Here is a 27,194-nt window from a genome sequence, read left to right as displayed (position 1 = left end):
ATCATAGTGCTGTCTATCTGCTTCCTAGGAGATTACAACCCTTCTTACAATTGTTGGTTCTCTGTTCATGTCTTATTTCAATACTTTGACTTTTCTCTGTAACTTGCAATGAGCAAAGCACTAAACTTTGTAGTTTATTTTCTTTGCTTGCAAAATCGTTTACTGTCCCATGAGCATGTTGTCCCTAATTGCCCCTTGCAGCAGTTTTAAAAGTGCATTACACTCTACTGATATGTGTAAACATGTATTTTTATTGAAAACAAGCAAAAGTGCTTTAAATGATCCAAAAAGAGTGCATAAAAAAACAAAAAGTGCAAGGTTGCAAACAGCCTTGCCTTAAAAATGGCAGAGCCCACCAAAAACTCATGGTCTTCCAGCAAGAATTCCTGAAAAATAAAGAAATCTTCAGACCAACCTTTGTCCAAAGGCTTAGATAGGTCCTTTTATCCTCAACTGGCCAGCCATAAGGCCCCCAGAGGCAAAGAGAACTTCAAACCCCCCTTTTGCCACAAGGTTGAAGGGTCCACTTGACTCCACCCTAGTCAAATGGGCCCTTGGCGGGACTGTGTTCAGGGGGAAAGGAGTCTGATGGCCACACATCCCCCTCCTAGATCCATGCTCAGACCCATAGGACCAATCCTTGAAAAAAATACAAAAATATTAGGTGCAAAGTGACATGTAATAATAGGTTCAAGGTTTGCCCCAGGTCTAATAATCTATAGCAACCAATCAGCAGGTAACATTTACTGGTCACCTATTTAAACAGCAAATATCTTTTTACAGTCTCCTGCATCTGGGCAACAGGCATGCTTTTTTATTATATATGGAGTATTGCAAAGGTTTCCCTGTATGTAATGTTGTTTTGTCTACAGTTTCCCCATATGACTTGTTGAGTTGCCCTAACCAGTCAGTCAGCAACTAGCATTGATCTGGTAATGGAAACAAAATTCATTACATTTTTGAATGGATGCTATGGGATGTTGCAGTAGTACAATTCTGATAGTATATTTATTCCATGGTAATGCTTCATTTCTCGCAGTTGCCAGTTGTTTACAGTAATATAAAGCCCAAACAAAGACTTAATTTTGATGCATGAGCTTACTGTCATTGGCATGGCTTACATTAGGAATTGCTAGATCTTGAATGCCAATTGAAATTCCTTCCATGAAGGGTTCACAAATACTTTTCTAGGATGCCGGAGGAAAAAAAGAAGAAGGGTGGGGTGGAGGCTACAGTGAGTAATGCTTCTATTCTGCTGGCTGGCATTTGCCAAGTAGATTCTCTAACATAGGACTTGTTAATGAGAGAATAACTTGACATCTGCCTGTGGAACTGACATGTTCTTTCTTTGGAGCTTATATGATACTGTGATTCATATGTGTGTGTGTGTGTATGTATGTGAGTCTGTATGTGTGTGTGAGTCTGTATGTGTGTGTGTATGTATGTGAGTCTGTATGTGTGTGTGTATGTATGTGAGTCTGTATGTGTGTGTGTGTGTGTGAGTTTGTATGTGTGTGTGTATGTATGTGAGTCTGTATGTGTGTGTGTATGTATGTGAGTCTGTATGTGTGTGTGTATGTATGTGAGTCTGTATGTGTGTGTGTATGTATGTGAGTCTGTATGTGTGTGTGTATGTATGTGAGTGTGACTGCATTTACAGACAGATTAATACATACAATGTGTGTATGAGTGTATGTGAGTGTGTATGTATGTATGTTTGTGTGTGTGTGAGTCTGTATGTATGTGTGTATGTGTTTGTGTATGTATGTATGTATGTGTGTGTATGTATGTGTGTGTGTGTGTGTGTATGTATGTATGTGTGTTTGTGTGTATGTATGTATGTGTGTATGTGTGTGTGTGTGTATGTATGTGTGTATGTGTGTATGTATGTATGTATGTATGTGTGTGTGTGTATGTGTGTGTGTGTGTGTGTATGTGTGTATGTAAGTATGTGTGTATGCATGTGTGTGTGCCTGTATGTACCATGTGTGTATGTGTGTGTGAGTCTGTATGTGGGTGTGTGTGTGAGTCTGTATATATGTGTGTGTGTGTGTATGTATGCGTGTGTGAGTGTATGTGTGTGTATGTATGTGTGTGTGTGTGAGTGTATGTATGCGTGTGTGAGTGTATGTGTGTGTGAGTCTGTATGCATGCGTGTGTGTGAGTGAGTGTATGTGTGTGAGTCTGTATGTATGTGTTTGAGTGTATGTGTGTGTGCATTTGTGTATGTGGGTGTGTGTGTATGTATGTGTGTGTATGTATGTGTGTGTGTGTGTGTGTGTGTGTATGTATGTGTGTGTATGTATGTATGTGTGTGTGTATGTTTGTGTGAGTATGTGTATGTATATGTGTGTGTGAGTCTGTATGTATGTGTGACTGTATGTACAGGCAGATTAATAAATACAATATTTAATAAATACAGACATCCAGATAGACAAATATTTTTCTGTGTGAACAAAATACACCATTTATATATTGCATTTTCCCCAAAAATGAACTTTCCGCTAACTAAGTGGATCAGGCAGCCATCCTTCCCTGGAGCTCAGCTCCTAACTGCAAAATGAATTTATTCCCCCTTTTTTCCATTTTTATAGAGAGAATCCAGTGATTTATATCAAGCCATTTCTTTTAAACAAACTCAGATCACTGTATCTCCATTCACCTCTCTGCAATAAAGATGATGGCACTGCAGTGAAGGCACAGTTGCCTGGTGTGAATCCCATAGTAGTTGCAAGGTGGGAAATAAAGGGGAGACACAGCATTTAATAGAAATGTGGTGTTTGTTATCACCCAATATGAGCATTCCAATATGGGGATACGCTGAGATGAAATGCAAGTTGGAAAGCCATTGGTTCTGGTCATCAGGCGCCATCCAATGCTCTTGTGATGATGCTGCTGATCTATTTGGGAAGTTGGCTGCCTCTCAAGGCAAAGCCTCCTCTCGCACAGCAAATATGCACAGTGCAGCCTCAGTGCATGAATGAAAACGCCTCCAGTCGCTGCTAGCTCGGCAATATGGATCACAAATCGCAAGTCGCCCTGTCCATGGTGCTGTCCCAGGTAAGGCAAAGCTTTTCCTTCTGTTTCCCTGCGCTTCTCGTCCCGTTTCTGGTGGTTTTATTGCTTCTTTAATCTTTGGAGACTACGAGTCCCCCCTGCCCCTGGTGTTTCTTGCAATGCAGGTGAGACTCGCTGAGCGGGACCGCGGAGTCCTGGTGTAAGAATGGGGTTACTGGGAAGACGGAAAGGGGGTTCCTATTGTCGTGCCGCCCTTTGATGGATCTAAAGTGAGGAAACGCTATTTATGACAATGATTCGGTTTTTAAGCTCTTTGCGCCTCTCCTGGGAAATTACCAACCGTTGTGGACATGACAAACCTTTTACCTTACATTCACTACCGCAGAGGATTCGCCCCGGCACGGATTTGGGGACGCAGCTTTGGAACTTGGGGGGGGGGGGGGGGTTGAAGATCCGAGCGGTGGGTGAGAGGAGGGGGAATCTATGTTCTGCTTTGGCTTTAATGTGAAGTTGCCCATTAACATGCCGAGGAGGTCTATGGATTGTTGTGCCTTTGCTTCTGTGTAGAAAGGAGCCAGTATTTTCTCAGAAGTTTGCTATTTGGAGCATTGGAGCACAGGGGAACGACTTGCTTGTAACTGGCTAGACACTACATACACACACCTTTGATGCTTTTTATAAAGTAGCTTGTTGCCTTTTAGTTTCTCCTGTGTACATAGCCCTGCACTGTAACCCCACACCCTTCCCTTATTAAGGCTTCCAGGGAGCCCTATATCAGGAGCCAAATAGCTGTTCCATCCAGGCATAGCTCTGCTGCTTCTGCTGCTGCTGCTGCTGTCACTCACTGCTGGGGATTTAGCTTTCTCCCACCATGCAGATCTTCCCACGTTTTGCTAATTCCCTGCAAAAGCTGCATTTTTTTTTTAAATCAAATCTTATAGATTGCCTGCAGCCTAGGGCAATCATTATTTGGGATAAGTAGGACCCTTTTACCACCAACACAGCAAGCCCTCCAAATCCCATCTCAACCTTTTGGGGTTAATAAAGATGAGACATTGCTTAGCAAAGGGGATTTCTTTTAACTGCTGCACATAAAAGATGACTTTGTGCTTTAAGACTTGGCTTTGAAGTATGGGCATGTGTGTCCTTGGGCAATTAAGTAGAAATGTTTTTTTTAATTATTAAGTTAAGGGAGGAAAGATTTTTGTTTTTTCTGATGTGCACTTTGGCTAATAAGGCGTGTGAATTAATGTGCAAGAGAAGTGTCAAGGGGGGTGATTAATACTATTATATCGTTTTATGTTAATATATATCATTGGAAACTATTTAAGTATATCTATGTGGACTGGCAGATTTAATAGACAAGGAATGGATTAATCAGTATTTTTTAAACAAAATATAGCATGAGTGCCCAACTCCAAAAGGAAGAGAGTTTCCAATAAGCCTAAACTCTAAGGAGAGGAAAGTCAAGCTTAATTAAACTGCATTACATTCCAGTCTAAGCTTGTTCAATAAAGTATCTTGGAAAACACATAAGCAGCAGACAGACATATAAAAACACGAAGGCATTTGGTTTCAGATATCTAACAAAAGGAAAGTTATTCCGGAATGTCTCAGTCATAATGCCTGTGCAGCTGGCACAAGGATCAACATCCACATACCCAGTCATCTCATTACATGAATATGTGGAGTGAAATAAGAGCTGTGATAGTATGGAGGCACGGCATGCTGGAGAAAGAGTATATGAGGTCATTTCTGTTGATTGTAGTTGGAGATGTCTTGAAACGGAGCAATATAATAAAGACCATACAGAGCTTACACACAGGCAGTGCCTTTCAACTCAGATGGATTGTGATGGTGTCCCATGGAAAGAGCCAATGACATTAAACAAATCTGCTTTTGTGAAAAATTGATGTATCAGTGTCGTGGAATGAGGGTTTAGTATCTGAATCATACAGGGCAAAGAATTCTGCTAGAACAGGCACAGAATGCTAACGGTACTTTATGAATACTTCTGTATAGGGAAAAAAGTAAAATCAGATACAAAATTCTCACCGCCTTGTGAATAACGCTTGGTGATAGCTATTGCTATTGTGAAGTCCACAATACCTTTCAGGGTGTGTAGCATGAATAAAATGGATTTTGTTTGAGAAGATAAAAACTAGGCTATTGGATTTTTTGTACTATTACAGTAATTATACTGCTGAACTGCAAGGTTTTCTTTGGGGAAAGATTGCAAGAAGGGTGATTTAGGCTGTAGTGGAGTTAAAACAATCCCAGCCATATGCTTTCTGCTGAAGATTACAGCTGAAAGTCAATATCATCAAACAAGTATGTTCTGTTTTTATGCAAACAATATTACAGTATATAGGAGTCTGTATGTTATAGAGGTTGTGTGATAAAATGCACCAATGTGGGGTGAGTTGGACTGGCATGCATTTACTGTAAATGGAAGAAAAAAATGTTTATGTTTCAAATTGTTGGTTGTAAAAAAGTAATATAACTCCTCCCAAAAAAGTGCTTTTCAATCACTTATTGCTTGTAATGTAGATTACACCAACTTGTATTGTACTTCACTATACTCACTGGAAAGCTTGTGGGAATTTGAAATTGCAGTTCTTTATTAACTGATCTGTCACAGGATCTCAGAATTTTTTTGGCATACTGATTGTTTGACCTGGCATGCCATCTGCAAACTTGCTGTTAATAGTGCTCGAGGAGGAGCAAAGGGCCTAATCTGTTGTGATCATTGTGACTTGTTAGTATTTTTCTTATAATATATATAAGCAGCAGGTACAGAATGCTACCAGAGACTGTTATCCTATGGGTCTGCACAAATAGGTGTGTAAAAAGTTTCAAAAGTATACAAATTACCAAACTGCCACACTGGAATAATTTACTAACTTGCCCACACAATGTAATGTGCACATGTGCTATCAAGGAATACCCACCAATCCTACTGTGAGCCCTGCAAATCCAGCTTGAAATACGTTTTTTGTAAGGGAGGATTTAGCAGTTTTGTGGTTTTCATATTCATTCCCATCTTTTGCATCTATTGGGAGGTGCTGGAATTGCATTCTTGCATCCATTGGGAGGTGCTGGAATTGCATTCTTGCATCCATTGGGAGGTACTGGAATTGCAGTCTTGCATCCATTGGCAGGTGCTGGAATTGCATTCTTGCATCCATTGGGAGGTACTGGAATTGCAGTCTTGCATCCATTGGGAGGTTCTGGAATCGCATTCATTGGGAGGTGCTGGAATTGAATCTTTGGCACCCACAATTCGTTTGCAGCTCACAATAAAAATGATGCAAGGAACAAAACTGGGTTTGTTACATGACATAACTAAGTCTTACAAGAAGAGTTACTTTTTCAGAAAGACCCCTCCCTTAGCACACTGTTTGTTACTGTGTTGTGTGATACACAACAAAAACAACTGGAATGTTGATATACACCAAAAACAACTGTGAGCCCTGCAAATCCAGCTTGAAATACCTTATTTGTAAGGGAGGATTTAGTAGTTTTGTGGTTTTCATATTTATAAACATCTTTTGCATGTATTGGGAGGTGCTGGAATTGCATTCTTGCATTCATTGGGAGGTGCTGGAATTGCATTTTTGCATCCATTTCGAGGTGCTGAAATTGCATTCTTTCAGCCATTGGGAGGTGCTGGAATTGCATTCTTGCATTCATTGAGAGGTGCTGGAATTGCATTCTTGCATTCATTGAGAGGTGCTGGAATTGCATTCTTGCATCCATTGGGAGGTGCTGGAATTGCATTCTTGCATCCATTGGGAGGTGCTGGAATTGCATTCTTGCATCCATTGAGAGGTGCTGGAATTGCATTCGAGCATTCATTGGGAGGTGCTGGAATTGCATTCTTGCATCCATTGAGAGGTGCTGGAATTGCATTCTTGCACCCATTGAGAGGTGCTGGAATTGCATTCTTGCATCCATTGAGAGGTGCTGGAATTGCATTCTTGCATCCATTGAGAGGTGCTGGAATTGCATTCTTGCATCCATCGGAGAGGTGCTGGAATTGAATCTTCGGCATCTTTGAACCTTTGTTGCAAGGTACAAAACTGGGTTTGTCACATGACAAAACTAAGTTTTACAAGAAGAGTTACTTTTTCAGAAAGACCCTTAGCACACTGTTTGTTACTGTGTTGTGTGATATACACCAAAAACAACTGGAATGAATGAGTGTCCATTTGAATTTCTGTAACCTTTCAAATGCAAAAGGTTGTTGTTCTCATTCTGACATATTATGAAATCCATGTGTTGCATAGCTGACTGTAATTAGCTCAAATGCATTATGCTACAAATCTTAATTTGTCAACGCAAAAAAAACATGGATGTACCCTAGTTTTCTGTGCGTGTGAACTAGAGATACACTGAATATAGAATTGGCTTAATCCCAGCAATTTCTGCAGGATTCAGATTCAGCGTTTAAAATAATTTAATGTAACTTTATTGACTTAGATAACTGAACATCTAAAGTCTATATACAATGAAAGACCTGCTATATAACTATGACACAATTATTGCACCGCAAATTTGAACTGGGCCTTCCTGGGGGCAGTTTTACAGAAGCAATGTTTGTGGTCATTCTGACGTAGTAGTACTGACAATTTTCTATCTATTTTATGAATATGTCGTTGTTATAAACTTGCCTCTCTTCATATAGTGATGTGCCGCCTTGCGCCACACTTGATAGACATTTGACTTTCTTCAAAAAGAAACAATGTAACTATATAACTATTTGAACAAACAGTCATATATGGAAAAACACCTTTATACGTGCTCACACGTGCAGCGGAAGTGTTGTTGGATAGTGTAGACCTAATTTTCAGAAAGCTAGATTTATTTGCAGTGCATGTTACAAATGATAATATTCTGCCTATTCCACCTTTTCATCACTGTGAAACATAAACACACTTGGCAATTAAGCTAACTAATTACTAGCTAAGCACTGAGTAATCTTTAAATAGCAACATGTGTAAACCGCAGAGGAAAATGTTATTTTGGGCAGCTTTGTCAACACCTTCAGCCAATTCATAATTTGTCTAAATATGTAAACATGGGATCATTTGAACCCTTGGCAACAGCTTAACACATTGTATATTCATTTTTTATAGATGTCACATGGTTTTATCACTTAAATTGTGAGATTGATTGGTTTTGAGCCAAACAGCATCACAGGTTTTTAATACATCTCTATTGTTTGAGAAGTGGAAGTGAGAACTGCAGATTCTGCACTGGGCACCTGATATTTGATCAGCATGATATTTTGTAATGTTTGATGCCGGTTATTGTGCTTAATTATTTATAGAATTAGAAGTGGCTCTCATTATACAATTAGTGGTTAGAATTTAAAACTAATTAGACAATAATTGATGTGTGCAATGTCCAACTTGTGGTGCAAGAAATGTCCTAATGACAGAGAAGAGTAAGAAGAGTTTTGTTACCACTTATACATGCACCCTATTGGAGCAGGGAGGAAGAACATCACTCACTTCATTTTGGTTATGAGATTCGTTATTGTCTTACAGTTTGCCTTTACTGAGCTTTTTACCGAGACACCAAGACTAATGTCACATTTTAGTTTCTCTTATGGATGATTTCTCAAAATGCTTATGCTCAATTCCACATGCATAAAAACTGCAGATATGTGGAGAATATATATGTGTGCCCACACCAAAATATTACCGCTTACTGATTCAGTTGACACACATAAAGTATAGTATTTCTTGAGCTACATAATATTTTATATATTGTATATTTTTTATATTCTTTTAAAAAAATGTATTCATTTAATATTATAGTATTTTTACTGTGTTTTTTTTGTTTTTTTTTTTAAAAGATCATTAGAGAATTGTAACACTCAAAAGTTACTGCAATTCACTTTCACCCCTTGCACCTGAGATTATCATATAAAAATATAGACACTGATGTTGGTGGAAACCAGCCTGTGCCAAATCATGTGTTGATTGTCCCTGTAGTATATTTGCATTTAAATGCCTTGTATGACTAAGGGCCAAGACACACTAGGCGACTACTAATAGGCGCAACTTTTTTAAAAGTCGCAGCGAGTAATCCACACAGCAAAAACTGGCATGTGATTAGTAGCAGCGACTTATACAGTACCCTACGGTGGAAAAGTCACCATAACTGGTCGCCATGACTGACTTTTTTTCAAAAAAGTTGCATCGACTAATATCCCCATGAGTCTTCCCCCTTAAAATGGCCATACACACCACAATCTTGCACAGTATACAACCAATTCGCTTAAAGGCCAAATAGACAGATAGGGACAAATGGACAGATACTGTACCACTTAATGGCCTGAGTATTGTTCAGTTTCTTCAGGCTGACAGGCCAAATGATTGCAAGAGCAGGAAGGGAAGAGGAACTGCAGTTCCTATTCACTTCCTAATCTGCCAATGCACAATACACTGGTAGATATGGTGCATTGTCAGGTTTTTAAATGTGGCCAATCCATGAACTGACTGCTATCTATGGAAACAATCAGGATCATTAGCCCACCATTCACATACTGAAAATCATAGGAAATTTCATTTTGTACAGTATTATAGACATGTATATGTCCAGCTTTAGTTCTAGATGTATCTGATTTAAACAGTATCTGACTTTAGGCTCTATCAATGTTATTATACAAGAATTCATGTAAAAGAGTTTTAGAGATAGCCAATGTCTTTTTGAAAGTAGGAACCTTTAGATTCACAAGCACTAATGTCCTGGCAAATTTCTTTTGGCAAGCCTGTTTGCAGAGTTTTTCTGTAGATTATCTTGTCTTGTCTTCTAGTATATGGGTCACTCTCTTATGGAACAACATTTGTAAAATATGTTAAAAATGTTGGAATTTTGGAAACATCTTAAAGAAATGCAGATGTCTAAGGACACACCTCTCTTTACTGTACCCCATGCCAAACCAAATGTCTAGCAGTGGAAAATTTGTTCTAATTTGTTCTAAGTTTGAAATAATAATTTTTCTTACTATACAATTGAAAATGGTTTGCACACTGGACCTGATGGCCACACAAAAGTAGGAGCAAAAAGTAAAATTAAGAAGCCTTAATTTCATATCATGGCATATAAAGCAAATGTGACTCTCCTAGGTTTAGCCATATTTCTTGAAATTATATTCCATTTCTTATTGGAACACAGACCAGCAATATTTGGAACACAACATAGTAGTGGTTTGGTTTACCTTGAAAGGCAAAATCAAATATATAATGATAAAAGAATATAAGGGGGGTAAAATGCAAGGGCCTCAATCATTTGTAAATATTAAGTATTTCAAAAGTTTAAGGTTGATCCCTGCAATATATGACACATTAGGCCCAGCATCCCTCTCCTGGTTTTCTGCTCCAATGGCAGAGGCTGCACAAAAAAGCATGTTTGTCTGATAAGGACAAACTCTAAGTCCAGGTACAATATCCCACCACAATCCTTCTCCACTCCCAGCACTGACTCAAAACTACTCTGTGTATTTAAAGAAAAGTCCAGTATCATTCCAGTGAATGTGAGGTTCTTTGGTTTTATTGTACAGAATGCTATAACCACAAAGTAACCTTCAGTAATGATTGATAATCACTAAAAATCTTGTAATATGAACATGTTTTTATCAAGAGATAAGGAAGTGCCCTGTCAGAGTTACAAATTATAGTTATGAAAAAAGATATTCCATCTTATCAAAGATATATCGACATTCAATAGAAAAGAGCACTCTAAATTATGCAGTATCCATATTTAAATATTTCTCAGTCCCTTTATGCCTTTAAGCTTAGTAGTGCGAGTCTCATATTCCAGTAACAGACATCCTTCCATTATTCAGTACCTAATGAAACACGTTTGGCATCCATCCTTAGATTTCTTCCACATTTCACTCATTTTGCATTTTCAGTTCTTTAACAAGCAGCTTCTATTTTTTTCTTCAGCCCGAGAGGATTTTAGCACATTTCATATAAATGGACACCTGACGTGTGAACCCTTCCAAGACCAGAGAACCCTGTTTGCAAATAGTTATTGCAGGGTACTAAAGTGATAGAATTTAAACATGAAACACATTTTATATTATATATTCGGAGAAAAAAATGTGTAAAATTCTATAGAATACTTTTGTCTTACTAGAGCATTAGTTATCAATACATCTTTGTTAGGGGACTTATTTACTATGGGGAGGGTAAGGGCAAAGACTATAATAAATGACCCATATGGTACTAAATTACAAATTGGGTTCAGCATCTCTTTTTTCTTTATCAGTACATTTCTTTAGTAAATTATTTTTTTAAAAGCCTTGCTGTATAAAGATGTGTAATTAATTAGGGCTTACTACAAAAAGCTTTGTATACCTCATTTACTATGTTACTTTGGAAAAACTTTTTACAAAAATTCCACCCGCACTCAACCTTAACTCGCACTCTCCCAACCCACGCCCAACCCAGCCCACTGCTCTGTGGCCCTTTATATACCTGTGCCCAACATGCCCATCTCTGACTTCACGGAAGGTGTGGAGCAAGGCAGGCATGTGTATATAAATAGCTGCTCCTGTAGGCGGAAGTGGGGTGGTTAGGTTGCAGGTGGCAGAAGGAGCTCAGGTCCTACGGGTGTTGATGTCGCTTGACATCAATTTTGGTAGGGAAAGTTTGTGCCAGTCTTTGCCAGAAGTCAATAATTATTCTACAGAGCAGCACTTCTTTCTTCATCCCCAACAAACACAAACAGCAAGCTGCCTATGATGACTACCTGTCGCTAGATCTTAGCCTGTTAGGTTAAACATGTGGATTGGGGTGAGGTTTTGATACAGTAAATCCAACCTCTCCACACTTGAAGGTGGAGTTCGTAGGTCAAAAGCAAAATCATTTTCTAACCAGCTTTATACCATGCGTCTGGCCTACACCACTCTTTCTCTCTTTTAACATTTACTTTTCATAGATATGCACTAATAATCATTTAAGAAATTATTTGCAGCCAAACTGACTTTTTACTAGTATAAAGTGAGCAGATTTAAATAAAGTGCACTAAATATCCTACAGAAAACTAAATGCATATGCCAAGCATTCATTTAAAATTGTATGTAATGTAAATGAAACATTGTACCTAATGCTTTAAAATGCCACAGAGTTATAACTTCCAATTGTAATAGCTTACCACTAACTAAAGTGTAAGGTATCCTGAAGTGATATCACAATGTTATATATAGGCCTAGACTTACACCTTTTACACAATTCGCATTTGGTTTGGCTGAACACTTGTGACATAAAAGCTCTGGACAGCTTTATATAATTCATTTTGTTCACATTGCAAAGGTGCAATTGTTTATAGGGTAATAATCTAATTTGGTATTTAGCCAAATATTTTGTGGAGAATTTGGTATTTGGCCAAATCCAAAAATTGTGTATTTGTTCATCCATAATAATAACTAACCTCTCAGAGTACAGGTGCTTCTATTACAGATATGGTGCATAATATATGCTTTATCACCTAGACCAGTGCACTGCAATATGTAGGCATATGCACAGTATAGCATCATTTTCAGGACTATTCAACACATTTAAGTATCATATGAAAATAAAATATTTTTAAGCAATTACCTGCATCCATACATTATAACACAGTATGCTGTATTTCACAGTATACTAGTCTTACCACAATTGGGTTGAACCACCTCCCTACATTATGTAGTGCTCAATTTCTAATCCAAATCTCTAAGGTGAACATCAGTACCCTTAAGATAAACATGTACCTGGCTTAGAAAGGCTTCCTCCAGGTTTTCAGTCATTTGACTTTATGCCTTATCACAATCAGTTTATTCAGAGTTGGTGACTTTTGAAGCATAGAACACTTTTGAAGTTTGAACAGAAGTTTTTTCCTGCTACTTAGTCAATAATCAATTTCAGCTACAAAAAGAAGCAATGCTTTTCCCTTTATTAGAGGTTTCTTCTAAATGCAGTGTTTAGAGAACTAATGTGTGCATATTGCTTGCAGAATGGAAAAAACCTCTTTCTGTATTGCCGGTAGAATTACCTTACATATTTTCATCTATATTTAATGGATCTAAAAGACATTAAAATGGAGGAGGAAACTGAAAAAGATAATGTGAGATGGAAAATAAGCAAATCAGAAAGACAACAGTAATACAACTAGGAAAATATGATGGAGGAGGGTAATGGTGATGCCAACCTTTAGGTCCTTTTGTCCTCTAGGCTAGATTGGGTTCTCAGTTATAGAAGGGAAGCTGTTTTCCTTTCCTGTGTTCAAGTATTCTCCTAGCAGTTTAGGATCTGGCCAGAAGATGCCACTGCTCTATTTAATACAAAGAGAAGGTTCCATGTGCTCCACCTCTTTTTGGTCTGTATATTTGCTGGAGCAAGTGCTGTGGTGCTGGAGGACCTGGGATGAAGGTGCCAGTAAAGGAGAAGTACGTGTCAGGTCAGTTTCTGTTATAGTTCACTCCAGGAGAGGAAGATAGGTGTAGGAGATGTTAGTGAGCAGACTCTGACGAGGAAAGTATTGAGGCTTAGTTCCCTGCAGTGTCAATGCTGCCATTATAGGGACCCAAGTGGTTAGGATCAGGAAACTATACATTCCTGGAGTAATATACCTCTGTGGGCTTCACCTAGTGATGGATGGTACCTCAGGGTCCATATAAAGAGATGTCCATATGTCTGCAAGTTATTTAAGGTTACAGTGTTCTGCAAACTTGTCAACTTTATCTCTCTATTATTGCCCAGTAGGGAGGCATAAGATTTACTTTCAGCAGCAGAAAAGGGCTACATATGGACTTATGGGTAGTTTTATATTTATGTCCCATAGAGGATTCCAACATTTTTAAATCACCTTTATTTTTGCATAGGGAATCTACTGCAAGCAGTAACTTGTTTCTTTTTTTATAGTCAACAGAAACAACAGAAAGTGTTAGTCAAATCCGGATAACACATTTTTGCGTGGTAATCAGACCTGTGTGGCATACTTGTAGAGTTTCTCATTGACTATAGTGGTAAGGATCATCCTGGCCTTTTTGTCACCTTGAGTTTTGCAACATTGAAATGATGACTGAATCGCCTGGTATATCTCTAACCTTAGCATGAGGCTGAAAGATTGGAACCATTAAGCCAGTTATGAACCAGATTTTTCTCATCAAAACCAGAATATATATGGTTAATCTTCTGCATCCAATTTCCTAACTGGTTTACATTGCTATCTGTAAGTCATGCATTGCAAAAAGTGTTTACAGTATAGTATTTAAATATGACTTCAACTCATGTTTTTCAATGTATATTCCCTTTTCACAACCAGTGACTTTCTCCATCAGTTAGTGGGAAATATACATACCATCTTAGAGGCTATTAAGTCTTGTGTTTCTAATTCTATTTTTATTGTGCCCTTATTTAATCATGGTACCCCCAGTTTTCTTCATAGAATATGTTTTGTATTTTCAAACAGATGAACAAAAGAAGAATTAGTTTCCCCTATGGATGCTACTAGGTATTTTTTTAAGTTCATACTTTTAGCTCAGTAAGCTGTTCTAAAATAAAATACAGCCAGTGAAGCCTTAGGCAAATCCTGCAAATGATATCCTTTCCTTTGTTCCGATCATACCGTAGACCTGAGTCTGTACACTGAAATGAGGATAGATATCTTTTGATCTATATATCTGGCTTTTAAGTGCTCTTTTATGCTAAAGTTGGATTATCCATGGAGGTTAAAAGGAATTTTGATTATTCTTACGTAGCAATTATTCAAAATGTAGCACTTAATAAGATGTATTTGACTTTTTTTTGGTTTACAATGCAAAAAAAAAAAAAAAAGGTCAGAATGTAACATTGGTAAAACAGAAAATTTCTCTAGATTTTTGCAAGTCTCCAGAAGAGGGCTCCCTGTACACCAAAAAGGCTGCGGATCTTTATAGCAAAGCTTTGAAATAAATCACTGCAAAACTTCAGCTGTAAAAGCAGTTACAGAGGGAAAATTTCCCTTGATCTTAAATTCATGCAGAGTGATCATTTTTAATGCATGTCAGACTTTGTTTGATTTGTCTGTTTGATGTCAAGAAAATGCACAGAAGATAACTTCTATTGCCATTCTCAAAAAGTGTTATGATTTGCAAGCATATGACAAGTGGAACCATTACTTGGTCATAAGCTCCCTAATATGAAGTGATTAAAGGTAGAATGGAAGGTAGAATCATAATATGGAAATGTGATTTTATGTAGAAATATTTGTAGTTTTAGATCCCTTTTTGACCAAAAATTAATAAAACTGATTATTGTATGGATACTAGCCAGACGTAAAACATTTTTATTATTACAGATATAGGATGTACTATCATGAATGCTTTAGACCTGGGATTTTCTGGAAAAGTGATCTTTCTGCAATTTGGATATCCAACAGCCAGTTAGTCATCCAATAGGATTGTTTTGTCACCAATTAATAAATAGATTCATAAAGCTTAGAGAGAGAGAGGGAGAGAAAAATGAACCCATTAAAAAAATAGGAATTATTTGCTTAAAATGGACTCTATGACCTGTAATGCAGAGATTTCTGGAGAAAGGGATCCTGTATTTATCTGTACTATAATATGATTACCTATACCTTATCACATATTAGCATTTCCTGCTGAATGTTGATGCAAGGTGTTATGCAAACTTGTCACTTGTATTTATCTGTACTATAATATGATTACCTATACTTTATCACATATTAGAGTAAACATAGTTGCCGCCTTGCACAAGTGTCATTGCCAACAGCAGCCAATCAGTTCTTATTTTCTAACACCAATGAAAAGTAATTGCTCATTAATTGCTATTGGCAACTGTACTTGTGCAAGTTAGAATAAGCGCCAACTATCTTCCTTTTAGAGCCATCTTTTTCTACAGCCCAATTTTCTTCTTTGTTTTTTTTTTTTTTAACAAAACAAGGATCTCTTGTTTCTCATTTGGAGCCATGACTCACTTGTAACTATTTGTAAAAGCAGTAGATTTCTTAGGTTTTGGTATGTCTTTCATTTCCTGCTGAGTGTTGATGCAAGGTCGTCTGTCAATCAGACTTAATGGTTTGAAAGATTTAAAGGAAAGAATGGTGTTGTTTAGAGAGGCAAACTGTAATGCTTCCCCCTTATATCACAGTAGCTTTGATGTAGCTTAAAATGGACATATGAAGACACAAAATGAACTTGCCTTTATAAATCAAGTGAACAAAATGCACATTTTTACAGCTTGAGATATGTCTTCTTGTTCAATTAATAATGTTATTTTGTAGTTAAGGCAAAGCAGTTTGTACTGCTTTTAACAGTGAATTGTGCTGCTTTGGTAGGTCAGGAGATGTTCCAGAAAGCATCAAAATGCATTTTTATACATATGTTATAAAATTAGATTGTTCTCCTTAGGTGGAGAAAAAAGAGAGGAAGGAAAAGAGGATTAATTAACTAAGTAGGTCCAATACAGCCTCATAGTACTGCATATATCATACACTTTCAGCATGAAATGGCAATTTGACTCTACAGTTTCAAAATATCATGCACAAACCAGTAAATTAAATAAAATGAAATTTGGCTGGACTACAAATCTGAGTATATTTTCTTCAATCGCTATATCTGATTTCCCAGAGTCCCCTGTGGCAGCAGGTGGAATGTGTTGCATCCTCTCTAAGTTCCATACAGAGATTGAAGGAAATCCTATTATAGCTGCTGAAATGGGAATTTTTCTTCAAGCGACTTTATTATATTCATGTTAACAAATCCAGTTTCCAGCAATGGAAATTTCAGGTTTGTAATCAAAATCAATATGCGTTTTCCCCTGAGGCAAATATCATTATTGGCTTTCAGTGTGTGAGCACCAGTTTTAAAGTTTTAGACACCACTATATTGCATCCAAAGGAATATAATAGTCATTGTTTTATGGATTTCTTGCAAAACTAGTTATCCTCAACTTGATTTACCATTTATAATATATATTCCATATTAAAAATTAAAAAACATAGATCATTTGGCTTTCATCAGATAAAAACACATCTCATGCTGATACGTATACGATATACCATAATGGGCAATTGAAAGCACATAAAGATGTGGGTTTCTGGTAATGCAGAATTAGGTACTGCAAACATTTAAGTGTAACATATTGAGTACTTGGACCCACAAACGCTATCTTTCTATAACATCAAACATAGCACACATTCAGACAGACAAATGCACTCATACAGGGAAAGATAGTCACACACAGATAACTGCACTGCTGCATGTCATCATGCATACAATCTCACATAAGCATATGCATTCTCATACAAAAAAGGAGACTGCCCCACGTTTCAGTAATAATGAATCATTTGCAAGTGCATACATTTTCAAAATCAAGGGTTTCATTAGCATGTATATGATCATAAAGTTCCCAAGATGGCACTTTGTAACTCATTTGATGAGGTTTAAGTGGTGGTACCAGCCAAACAGGACTCATACCACCAGTCCATACCCTATTAATCATTAATATAAATAGTATGCAAAGACAATGTTATAATCAATGTTTAAAAAGGTTTAATTTCTGGTGTCAGTATCTCTTTAAGAGGAACCAGCTTGGCAGTCTATGTCAGACATTAATAGCTAGTTTAACATATATACTTTCACACAGACATTTACAATTACTCACACAGGCAATAATAGGATCCCAATGATAAACTAATTGTCTACTGTTTGTAAATAAAAACGGACGTGTTCTTGCAAGTGCCCTTACTTAGTAATATAGTAACATAGTAAGTTTGGTTGAAAAAAAAAAAAAAAAACACAAACACACATCCATAAAGTTTAACCCTTTTATGCCTATAATGCCTATATATAACCTGCCTAACTGCTAGTTGATCCAGAGGAAGGCAAAAATCCCATCTGAAGCTTCTCTAATTTGCCACAGAGGGGAAAAAAAATCCTTACTAAGATGGCAATCGGACCAGTCCCTGGATCAACTTGTACTAAAAGCTATCTCCCATAACCCTGTATTTCCTCACTTGTACTGAGAGCTATCTCCCATAACCCTGTATTCCCTCACTTGCTAAAAAGCCATCCAACCCCTTCTTAAAGCTATATAATGTATGAGCCAGTATGACTGGTTCATGGAGGGAATTCCAGAACTGCATAGCTCTCACTGTAAAAAACCCTTTCTGTAGATTAAGATAGAACCGCCTTCTAATCAGAATGGGTGCCCTCATGTCTGCTTGAAGGACCTACTGGTAAATAAAGCATTGGAGAGATTATTATATGATCCCCTTATATATTTATACATAGTTATCATGTCACCCCTTAATCGCTTCTCTTTTTAAATATAAACAACCCCAACTTGGCCAGTCTTTGCCCATAATTAGGACTTTTCATACCTCTTACCAGCTTAGTTGCCCTTCTTTGGACCCTCTCTAACTTAAAAATATCCTGTTTGAGCACAGGACCAAAAATGCACAGCATATTCTAGATGGAGCCTTACCAGGGCTCTGTAAAGTGGAAGATTCCCCCCTCCCCCCACGGATTTATGCCCCTTTTATACCAGCTCAAAACCTTGTTTGCCCTTACTGCTGCTGCCTGGCATTGCTTGCTACAGCCAAGTTTATAATCTTTAAGTATTCCTTCTCCATTATGGATTTGCCTAGTGCAGTCCCATTAAGAGTATAAGTGGCATGCATATATTTACATCCCAGGTGCATGACCTTACATTTATCCACATTAAATCTCATCTGCCACTTAGCCGCCCAGAAGTAATCAATAAACAAGTTAAATAAAAGTGGACCCAATACAGAGCCTTGCGGGACCCCATTTTGAACTCTAACAACCACCCTCTGTACCCCATCCTGTAGCCAGTTTCATTCATGTGCAAACAATCTTCACTAAGACCAACTAAGGCCTTCATTTGCTCTTCTTCAAACAGTCTCTCAAGGTGAAAGTGAGCAGCCACCCAAGATTCCAAGTCTGAATGTGATGCTTGGTTTCAAATTAGCAGTACAGCTTGTAGGGGCCAGAGAAGGGTTAACTCAGGAATTGGCTGCCTGCAAGCAAGAGATGACTACCGATTAGAGAGGCATGGATAAGCAATTAGGAATTATTGATTGTGCCCCGTCTCTGGAATGTGCTATCATCTAGTATCAGGAAAGCTCCCACACTTACACTTTTCTCTAAGCTCCTTAAAAACCACCTTCTAGATGAAGCACTTTGCTAGCCTTCCTCTACAGCAATATACCCCTATCCCATGCACTTATACCCCACCCCTTTTTGTTTCTGTTTGTTTCCTGTTCCAAATAGATTGTAAACTCCTTGGGGCAAGGACCTTATCCAAACTAGGTACTAAAAGCTCTTAGCTCTTAAGCACTGATTTATTTATTGTTACTTTATAACACAATAACTATATGCCTGTTTGTGATGAGTAAAATTTTTCACCAGGCATGGATTTGCGGCGAATTTCTGCGATTCGTCATTGGTGGATTTTTTTCCCGCAAAACGTGTGCAAAAATTTTTGCAAAAGTCAGTGCATGTCATTTTGATTGTAAAACAGTGCTTACAATTGTGGTTCTATATAAATAAATACCATACATATTTACAAATAAGCAATGCTATAGAACTGCATTTAAGAGGAATATTTGTGGTCAATTGGGAACAGACTAATCTGTATAATAACCATAATAAACATAGCTTAAACCTAAAACAGGCATACTGTATATTATATCGTATATATATTATATATTGTAACTGTATGGAAAACTGTAGTTTATTAAATCAATGTTTTAGTTTTATGTTGATTTCGCTTAAATCAAATCATTTCATATTTTTTGTGGAATAAAAGGCAATCCTGTATAATAACCATATAATTATTTTGAACATGATTGTAACAATTATTACACATTTTACTTGGTTTAATATACATGTATTTTACCCCCAAGGTGGCCATTTAAAATTAGGGGTTTGGTGTTAAATGATCATTCTGTTCTACTATAATCAGTGTATGATAATCAATCTGTGATAAATATATCAGGGTATTGTGATAAATATATTAGTGTATTATAACAGTTACAGATTCTTCCTCCAGAAAATGTAAGAAGTTATACCTATGAGACTATTAGTGTATCAGTATTGAGTATATATTGTACCCTCACCATGGAAAAAGAAATAAGTAAGTACAGTGATCATAAAAAGAGCTAATAAGGAAAGTTATGAGTTGTGGTTTTGGATTTAATGACGCATATCTAGAGTTAACAGTGTTCTAAAATGGTATCCCAAAAGACCTGGGTAACATTGATTTTCTAAAAGTTTCCTGATGTGGCACATTAAACAGTAGCATGATAAAAAAAAAAAGAAAGCGCTTATGTGCTTTTTTTTTTACATTTTCTGCTGGCTTTAAAAAAAAGACATCATTGCAGGATCTTGCCACGTTCCAGTCCTCTCTCATCCAGTGAAATAAGTCATAAATCTGTCAGCTAAGCTGTAATGGTCAAATGAAGTAAATCTAATTATATATATCAAGTTTGCAAAGAAATTGTGGTTTATATATCATTCCGGAGATGTCAAGAACTTAATTCACAATACTAAAAGTTCCAACAAAGAAGGAAAAGAGCATATACTGTATTACAGCCGCTTATCCTAGTACTGCTATAAATAAAGTTTTATATAAATATATAGAAAGTACATTAGGAGCTGTAGTTTCGGGTGAAATAATTTTTCCATAGTTTCCAGTAATCGGTGCAAATACTGATATTCCAAATATATAACTTTTGGTACCAATTACCATTACATATTATTTTCTTTCATTTTCTACCCCACATCTAATTGAGTGATATTCCCACATTGCAGTTGGCTGTGCACCCCCCATATTTCCAGCCAAAATCATATCTTATGTTTTCAAAGGACTCTGTGTATAACATCCTTTAAATTAAATAAATACATACATGGGATGGAGTTAAGCCAGCAATACGTGACTAGATGCAGTTTTATTAAGCAGCTGTTCTGCTGAGCATTGGTAATTGCAACAAGTTACATAGTTACATAGTTACATAGTTACATAGGGTTGAAAAAAGACCATTGTCCATCAAGTTCAACCCATCCGAGTAAACCCAGCACACAACCTATACTAACCAATCTATACACTCACATACATAAACTATATATATACAACCAGTAATACTAACTGTAGATATTAGTATCACAATAGCCTTGGATATTCTGCTTGTTCAAAAACTCATCCAGGCCCCTCTTAAAGGCATTAACAGAGTCTGCCATTACCACATCACTAGGAAGGGCATTCCACAGCCTCACTGCTCTCACCGTGAAAAACCACCTACGCTGCTTCAAATGGAAGCTCTGTTCCTCTAATCTATAGGGGTGACCTCTGGTGCGCTGATTGTTTTTATGGGAAAAAAGAACATCCCCCAACTGCCTATAATCCCCTCTAATGTACTTGTACAGAGTAATCATGTCCCCTCGCAAGCGCCTCTTTTCCAGAGAAAACAACCCCAACCTCGACAGTCTAACCTCATAGCTTAAATCTTCCATCCCCTTTACCAGTTTAGTTGCACGTCTCTGCACTCTCTCCAGCTCATTAATATCCTTCTTAAGGACTGGAGCCCAAAACTGCACCGCATACTCAAGGTGAGGCCTTACCAGGGACCTATAAAGCGGCAAAAATATGTTCTCATCCCTTGAGTCAATGCCCTTTTTTATACAAGACAGCACATTATTTGCTGTAGTAGCCACAGAATGACACTGCCTGGAATTAGACAACTTATGATCTACAAAAACCCCTAGATCCTTCTCCATTAAGGATGCCCCCAACACACTACCATTCAGTAGATAGTTTGCGTTTATATTATTCCTACCAAAGTGCATAACTTTGCACTTGTCAACATTGAACCTCATTTTCCAGTTTGCTGCCCAGTTTTCCAATTTTGTCAAATCGCTCTGCAAAGCGGCAGCATCCTGCATGGAACTTATAGTTTTGCACAATTTAGTGTCATCAGCAAAAATAGAAACAGTACTCTCTATGCCCACCTCCAGGTCATTAATAAACAAGTTAAAAAGCAAAGGACCAAGGACTGACCCCTGCGGTACTCCACTAACCACACTGGCCCAATTAGAAAATGTTCCATTTACCACCACTCTTTGTACTCTATCCTTCAGCCAGTTTTCTATCCAATTACAAATATTATGTTCTAGGCCAATATTCCTCAATTTGATCATTAACCTTCTGTGAGGTACTGTATCAAACGCTTTAGCAAAATCTAAGTAGATGACATCAACTGCCATTCCAGCATCAAGGTTCCTGCTCACCTCCTCATAAAAGGCAACTAAATTAGTCTGGCAAGATCTGTTACGCATAAAACCATGCTGGCACAAACTAATAGTATTGTGAACTGCAATGTATTCAACTATCCTATCCCTTATTACCCCTTCCAGAAGCTTTCCTACTACTGATGTCAGACTAACAGGCCTATAGTTTTCAGGCTGAGAACGAGATCCCTTTTTAAATAATGGCACCACATTAGCAATTCGCCAGTCTCTCGGCACCATGCCAAACCTCAACGAATCCTGAAAAATTATGTGAAGAGGCTTGGCAATCACAGCGCTCAGCTCATTTAATACCCTGGGATGAATCCCATCCGGCCCTGGACCTTTGTTTACCTTTACATGTTCAAGTCTCTTTTGAATTTCCTCCTGAGTGACCCACGCGTCAGTAGCTAAATTACTAGCACTGGGCATATTAAAAGGGAAGCCTTCATTATCTGGCTCCTCAGATGTATTGACAGATGAAAAATAAGAGTTCAAAATTTCAGCTTTTTCCCCGTTCTCATCAACCAACGTACCTCCCCGTGATAATAAAGTTCCCACCCCTTCTTGCTTCATTTTTTTACTATTCACATAATTAAAAAATAATTTTGGATTCTTTTTACTCCTAGCTGCAATATCCCTTTCCATCTCTATTTTAGCTTGCCTGATAGCTTTTTTGCATGCTTTAGTTGCTTCCTTGTACCTGATGAAAGTTTCCGCTGTCCCAGCTAACTTGAATGCTTTAAAAGCACGTTTTTTATTACCAACCTCGACCTTAACTCTTTTATTCAGCCATAAGGGTTTTGCTTTGCGATGCCTCTCCTTGCTTACAAGGGGAATATACTGTTGTGTATACCTGCAAAGCAATGTTTTAAAGATGTTCCATTTTCCTTCTGTGTCTAACCCCATGAAAAGCCTTTCCCAGTTGACACATTGCAGAGATGCCCTTATACTGGCAAAGTCTGCACGTCTAAAATTGAGCGTTTTAGTTACTCCCTTATAGAGCTGTCTCTGCAGCATTATCTCAAAGGAGACCATGTTGTGATCACTGTTCCCCAAATGCTCACCCACACAAATGTTAGAGATAAGTTCAGTATTATTAGATATTACCAGGTCCAAAATAGACTCATTCCGAGTAGGTTCTTGAACCACCTGAAATAAAAAGTTGTCATTTAGCATATTTACAAACCTACTAGCTTTTTCTGACTTAGCCACCCCATTACTCCAGTCAATGTCCGGATAATTAAAGTCCCCCATAATAACAACTTGACCCAATTTTGAAGCCTCTTCCATTTGCAAAAGTAGCTGGGACTCATCCCCCTCATCTATACGGGGTGGTTTATAGCATACACCAATGATCATTTTCTTTGTGACCTTCAGCCCTACTGAAATTTCTACCCAAAGAGATTCAACGTTTTCATTGGTAATGTCTTTATTACATGGCTTTAAATCTGACTTTACATAAAGACAAACCCCTCCACCCTTTTTAATCTCTCTGTCCCTCCTAAAAAGCGTATACCCATTTAAATTCACTGCCCAGTCGCATTTTTCATCCCACCAGGTCTCAGTGATACCAATTAAGTCATAATTTTCAATACATGCAATAGCCTGCAGCTCCCCTATTTTTCCCGACAAGCTACGCGCATTAGCCAGCATGCAGCGGAGATTACTACTTCTTCCTCTACAGCTTACATTAGCTAAAGGACAGTTAGAGCTAAGGTGAAAATTAGTCTGTTTCCCTTGTAACAATGGAAGCTCCTTATCTGATAAACTATATGCCCCCCTCACTCCTCCCCCACAACCCTTTACTGGTCCCACTGCCCCATCTACACTAGCTCTCCCATAAGAATCTAGCTTACCAACCCCCCCCTTGTCTAGTTTAAACACTCCTCCAGCCTCTTAACCATTCTCTCCCCCAGCACAGTAGACCCCCTTCCATTGAGGTGCAATCCGTCAGGGCTGTATAGATTGTACCCCAAAGAAAAGTCAGCCCAGTGCTCTAGGAACCCAAACCCTTCCTTCCTACACCAAGACTTTAGCCACGCATTTAGCTCCCTAAGCTCCCGCTGTCTCCCTAAACTAGCACGCGGCACCGGCAAAATTTCCGAAAATATTACATTGGAAGACCTTTGCTTAATTTTAGAGCCTAGATCCCTGAACTCACTCTTTAAGGTCCCCCACCTACCGTTCATTTTGTCGTTAGTACCGATATGTACCAAGACAGCCGGGTCATGCCCAGCCCCTCCCAATAATGTGTCGACCCGATCAACCACATGCCGAACCCTGGCACCAGGAAGACAGCAAACTGTCCGGTTGAAGCGATCCGCTCGACAGATTACCCTGTCCACTTTCCTAATGATCGAATCCCCTATAACCACCATCTGTTTAGGCCTAGCTCTGCTCTCCTCCCCACCACTACTAGAGAAACTGGTCTCCCGGCTGTTAGAGAGATCAGCCTCATCTAGAACCGCTAGTCCAGAGTTCACACTCCCATCTTCTTCACACAATCTGGCAAATCTGTTGGGATGCGCAAACCCTGGAGCAGCCTCCCTTTTTCTTTTCCCCACACTACATTTTCTAACTGTCACCCAGCTTACTGCCCTATCATCCTTTCCTTGCTCCCCTCCCCCCATACTATCTGACCCCGCTAGTTCTTGTTCAGTTAGCAAGAGACTTCTTTCAAGATTGTCAATAGAACGCAGTGTTGCAACTTGTTCCTCTAGTGCTCTAACGCGAGCCTCTAAAGTGGCAACTCGCTCACATCCACAACAGAGGTATGCACTTTGGAACTGTTGTTCCACAACTGCATACATGCGGCAGGCTGTGCACTGTGTCATACCTTCAATGTTGCTGCCACTCATTCTCCCAGTTACAGAAACAGTTAAACAAAAATTTGTGAAAAAAGGCTATTAAATAAACAAAAAAAAAATTTTTTTTTTTTTTTTTTTTTTTACCTTGTTTTAACTCCCTTAGTTTGTAACTCCTGTGATTATAACTCCACTTATAGAGCCCCCACTTCAAGAGCAATCACTTATAGAGCACCTACCACCAGAGCAAACTCCACTGGAGTGCCAGTGGTTCTATTTCAACAGTCTGTTAAGGTGAACTAATCAAACCCCACCCCCTCAAACTGAGGGTAATTACAAAGGAATGTAACTCTGGCAAACCTGCTGTAAGCCTTATAGTTAACCAAACTTTGTAAATTGGCACCAAAAAGAGCAAATACTTTTGAAAAAATTTAAACCCAACAGTTAGAAAACACAGTGATTCTGAATAAAGTTAATAAAAAATACTTATCCCTTTTTTTTGTTGAATTGAAAAAGCAGTTGATTCAGTCAGCCACCAGCCTGTTAGTTGAACTGGAGGTTGTATGGTCCATATTGTTAGTGCTATTGCATTCAGTTTGCCTAAGAATTCTTTTAATAGCTTTAGAATTACGATCTGTGCATTCAGTCATGTTGACTTATTTTCTGTTTAGGACTTGGTCTGTGCTGTAAGTTTCCAGTGATGCATATTTTGTCATTGATCTTAACATATTCATTCTGTTTACAGGTATGGTGTGACAAGTAGGCAGGTAGGTTGGTAAGTAGGCAGGTAGGTTGGTAAGTAGGTAGATAGAAAGGTAAGTAGACAGGTAGGAGGGGGCAGGGGGTACATTTCAGCATAAACAGAAATATCTAATAGTTTCATCCAACTTATACAATTTGTTATGTCACATATGGTATCCATTATGTGGAAACATGTTATCCAGAAAGTTCCGATATATGGAAAGTCCATCTCCCATGATTTCCTTTTTGTCTTTACTATAGTAGTAGTAGTACTTGATTATAAGTGAACTGCATAGATCTATATCGGTGGCAAAGCAATCCCGTTTTGTTTTTGTGTTTTTTTAAATAAAAAAAATGTTAGTAGATTTAAATGCCTACATTACATCAAAAATTATTGAGATTATTATTATTAAGATCCCTTATCTGGAAAACCACAGGTTCCAAGAACTCTGTATAAAAGATCCCATACTTGAAAATGGAGGTTGGTATGGTGGCTTCAGGGTTCAGGTAATCTTGACTTTAATCTGACAGAGATTTAAGTTTATGAACTGGAGCTCTATTAACCTTACTGTTATGACATTTTCTCTGTAAGCACTAGAAGTTGTTTTTTTTTCTTTGCTTTTCCTTGTATTCTATATAAATCACTTGAATTATGAATTGCTCAACTTTTGTTTTGATACGTATTCCTCTCAGAGTTTATATTGATTCAGCTCTGCAATTCTATAGGAGTCCGTCAGCTGAAGGACATCATACATCTCTTTCAATTGAACAACATGTTGTCCTCAGCACCACAGATAGCCCAGGCTGATCGATAACAATTCATTTTTTGCCTGTGATTGTAAAGCTTAGAAAGCACACCTGAAAAATGGTCATGCTGTGTCACACAATGCTAACGTAAATCACTTTCAAAAGAAAAGCCAGTCAAAGATAATAGATAATGTTACATTTGCTTTACGAATACTGGGCAGCCTGCTAATTTGCCTAAAGGATAAAAGGCAACGCTTTGAGGTAACCTAAGAAAATTAAACTATTCCTGCTAGCCAGCAGATTCCACATCTATTTATGAGAGCCATTCAAATCACTGGTCGCTTACTATGGGGCACCAATTAATAAAAAACGGAGTTTACTTTCTCATTTATTTACCATTCTTTTCTCTTGAGTGCTAGTCTTTCATAGATTTGCATTGTACTAAATTTTCCAGCAGATTAAAAAACATTTAAACATGAATTTCTACCTTGGCCAACAATAGAAGGCCGGGCAGGCATTAAAGTTGTTGACCCAAAGATACAATGATTTTCATTAATACTTTCCACTAAAGA

The 27,194-nt window shown here is 38.0% G+C and overlaps 1 protein-coding gene across 1 annotated transcript in view; it reads left to right on the top strand.

Moving 5' to 3' along the window:
• Positions 1 to 2,974: 2,974 nt before the first annotated feature.
• The window catches only part of cdh13 (cadherin 13), a 512,601-nt gene continuing 488,381 nt past the window's right edge, over positions 2,975 to 27,194 (top strand). The window contains 1 exon segment of the mRNA NM_001103078.1: positions 2,975 to 3,060. Within this exon segment, the coding sequence (NP_001096548.1) occupies positions 3,016 to 3,060 (45 nt within the window). The 5' untranslated portion in view covers positions 2,975 to 3,015.

Source organism: Xenopus tropicalis, chromosome 4 (assembly GCF_000004195.4).
Source record: "Xenopus tropicalis strain Nigerian chromosome 4, UCB_Xtro_10.0, whole genome shotgun sequence".
NCBI classification, from domain to species: domain Eukaryota; kingdom Metazoa; phylum Chordata; class Amphibia; order Anura; family Pipidae; genus Xenopus; species Xenopus tropicalis.
The sequence above is the reverse complement of the archived record's forward strand: the minus strand, read 5'-3'. Positions and strand labels throughout refer to the sequence as shown.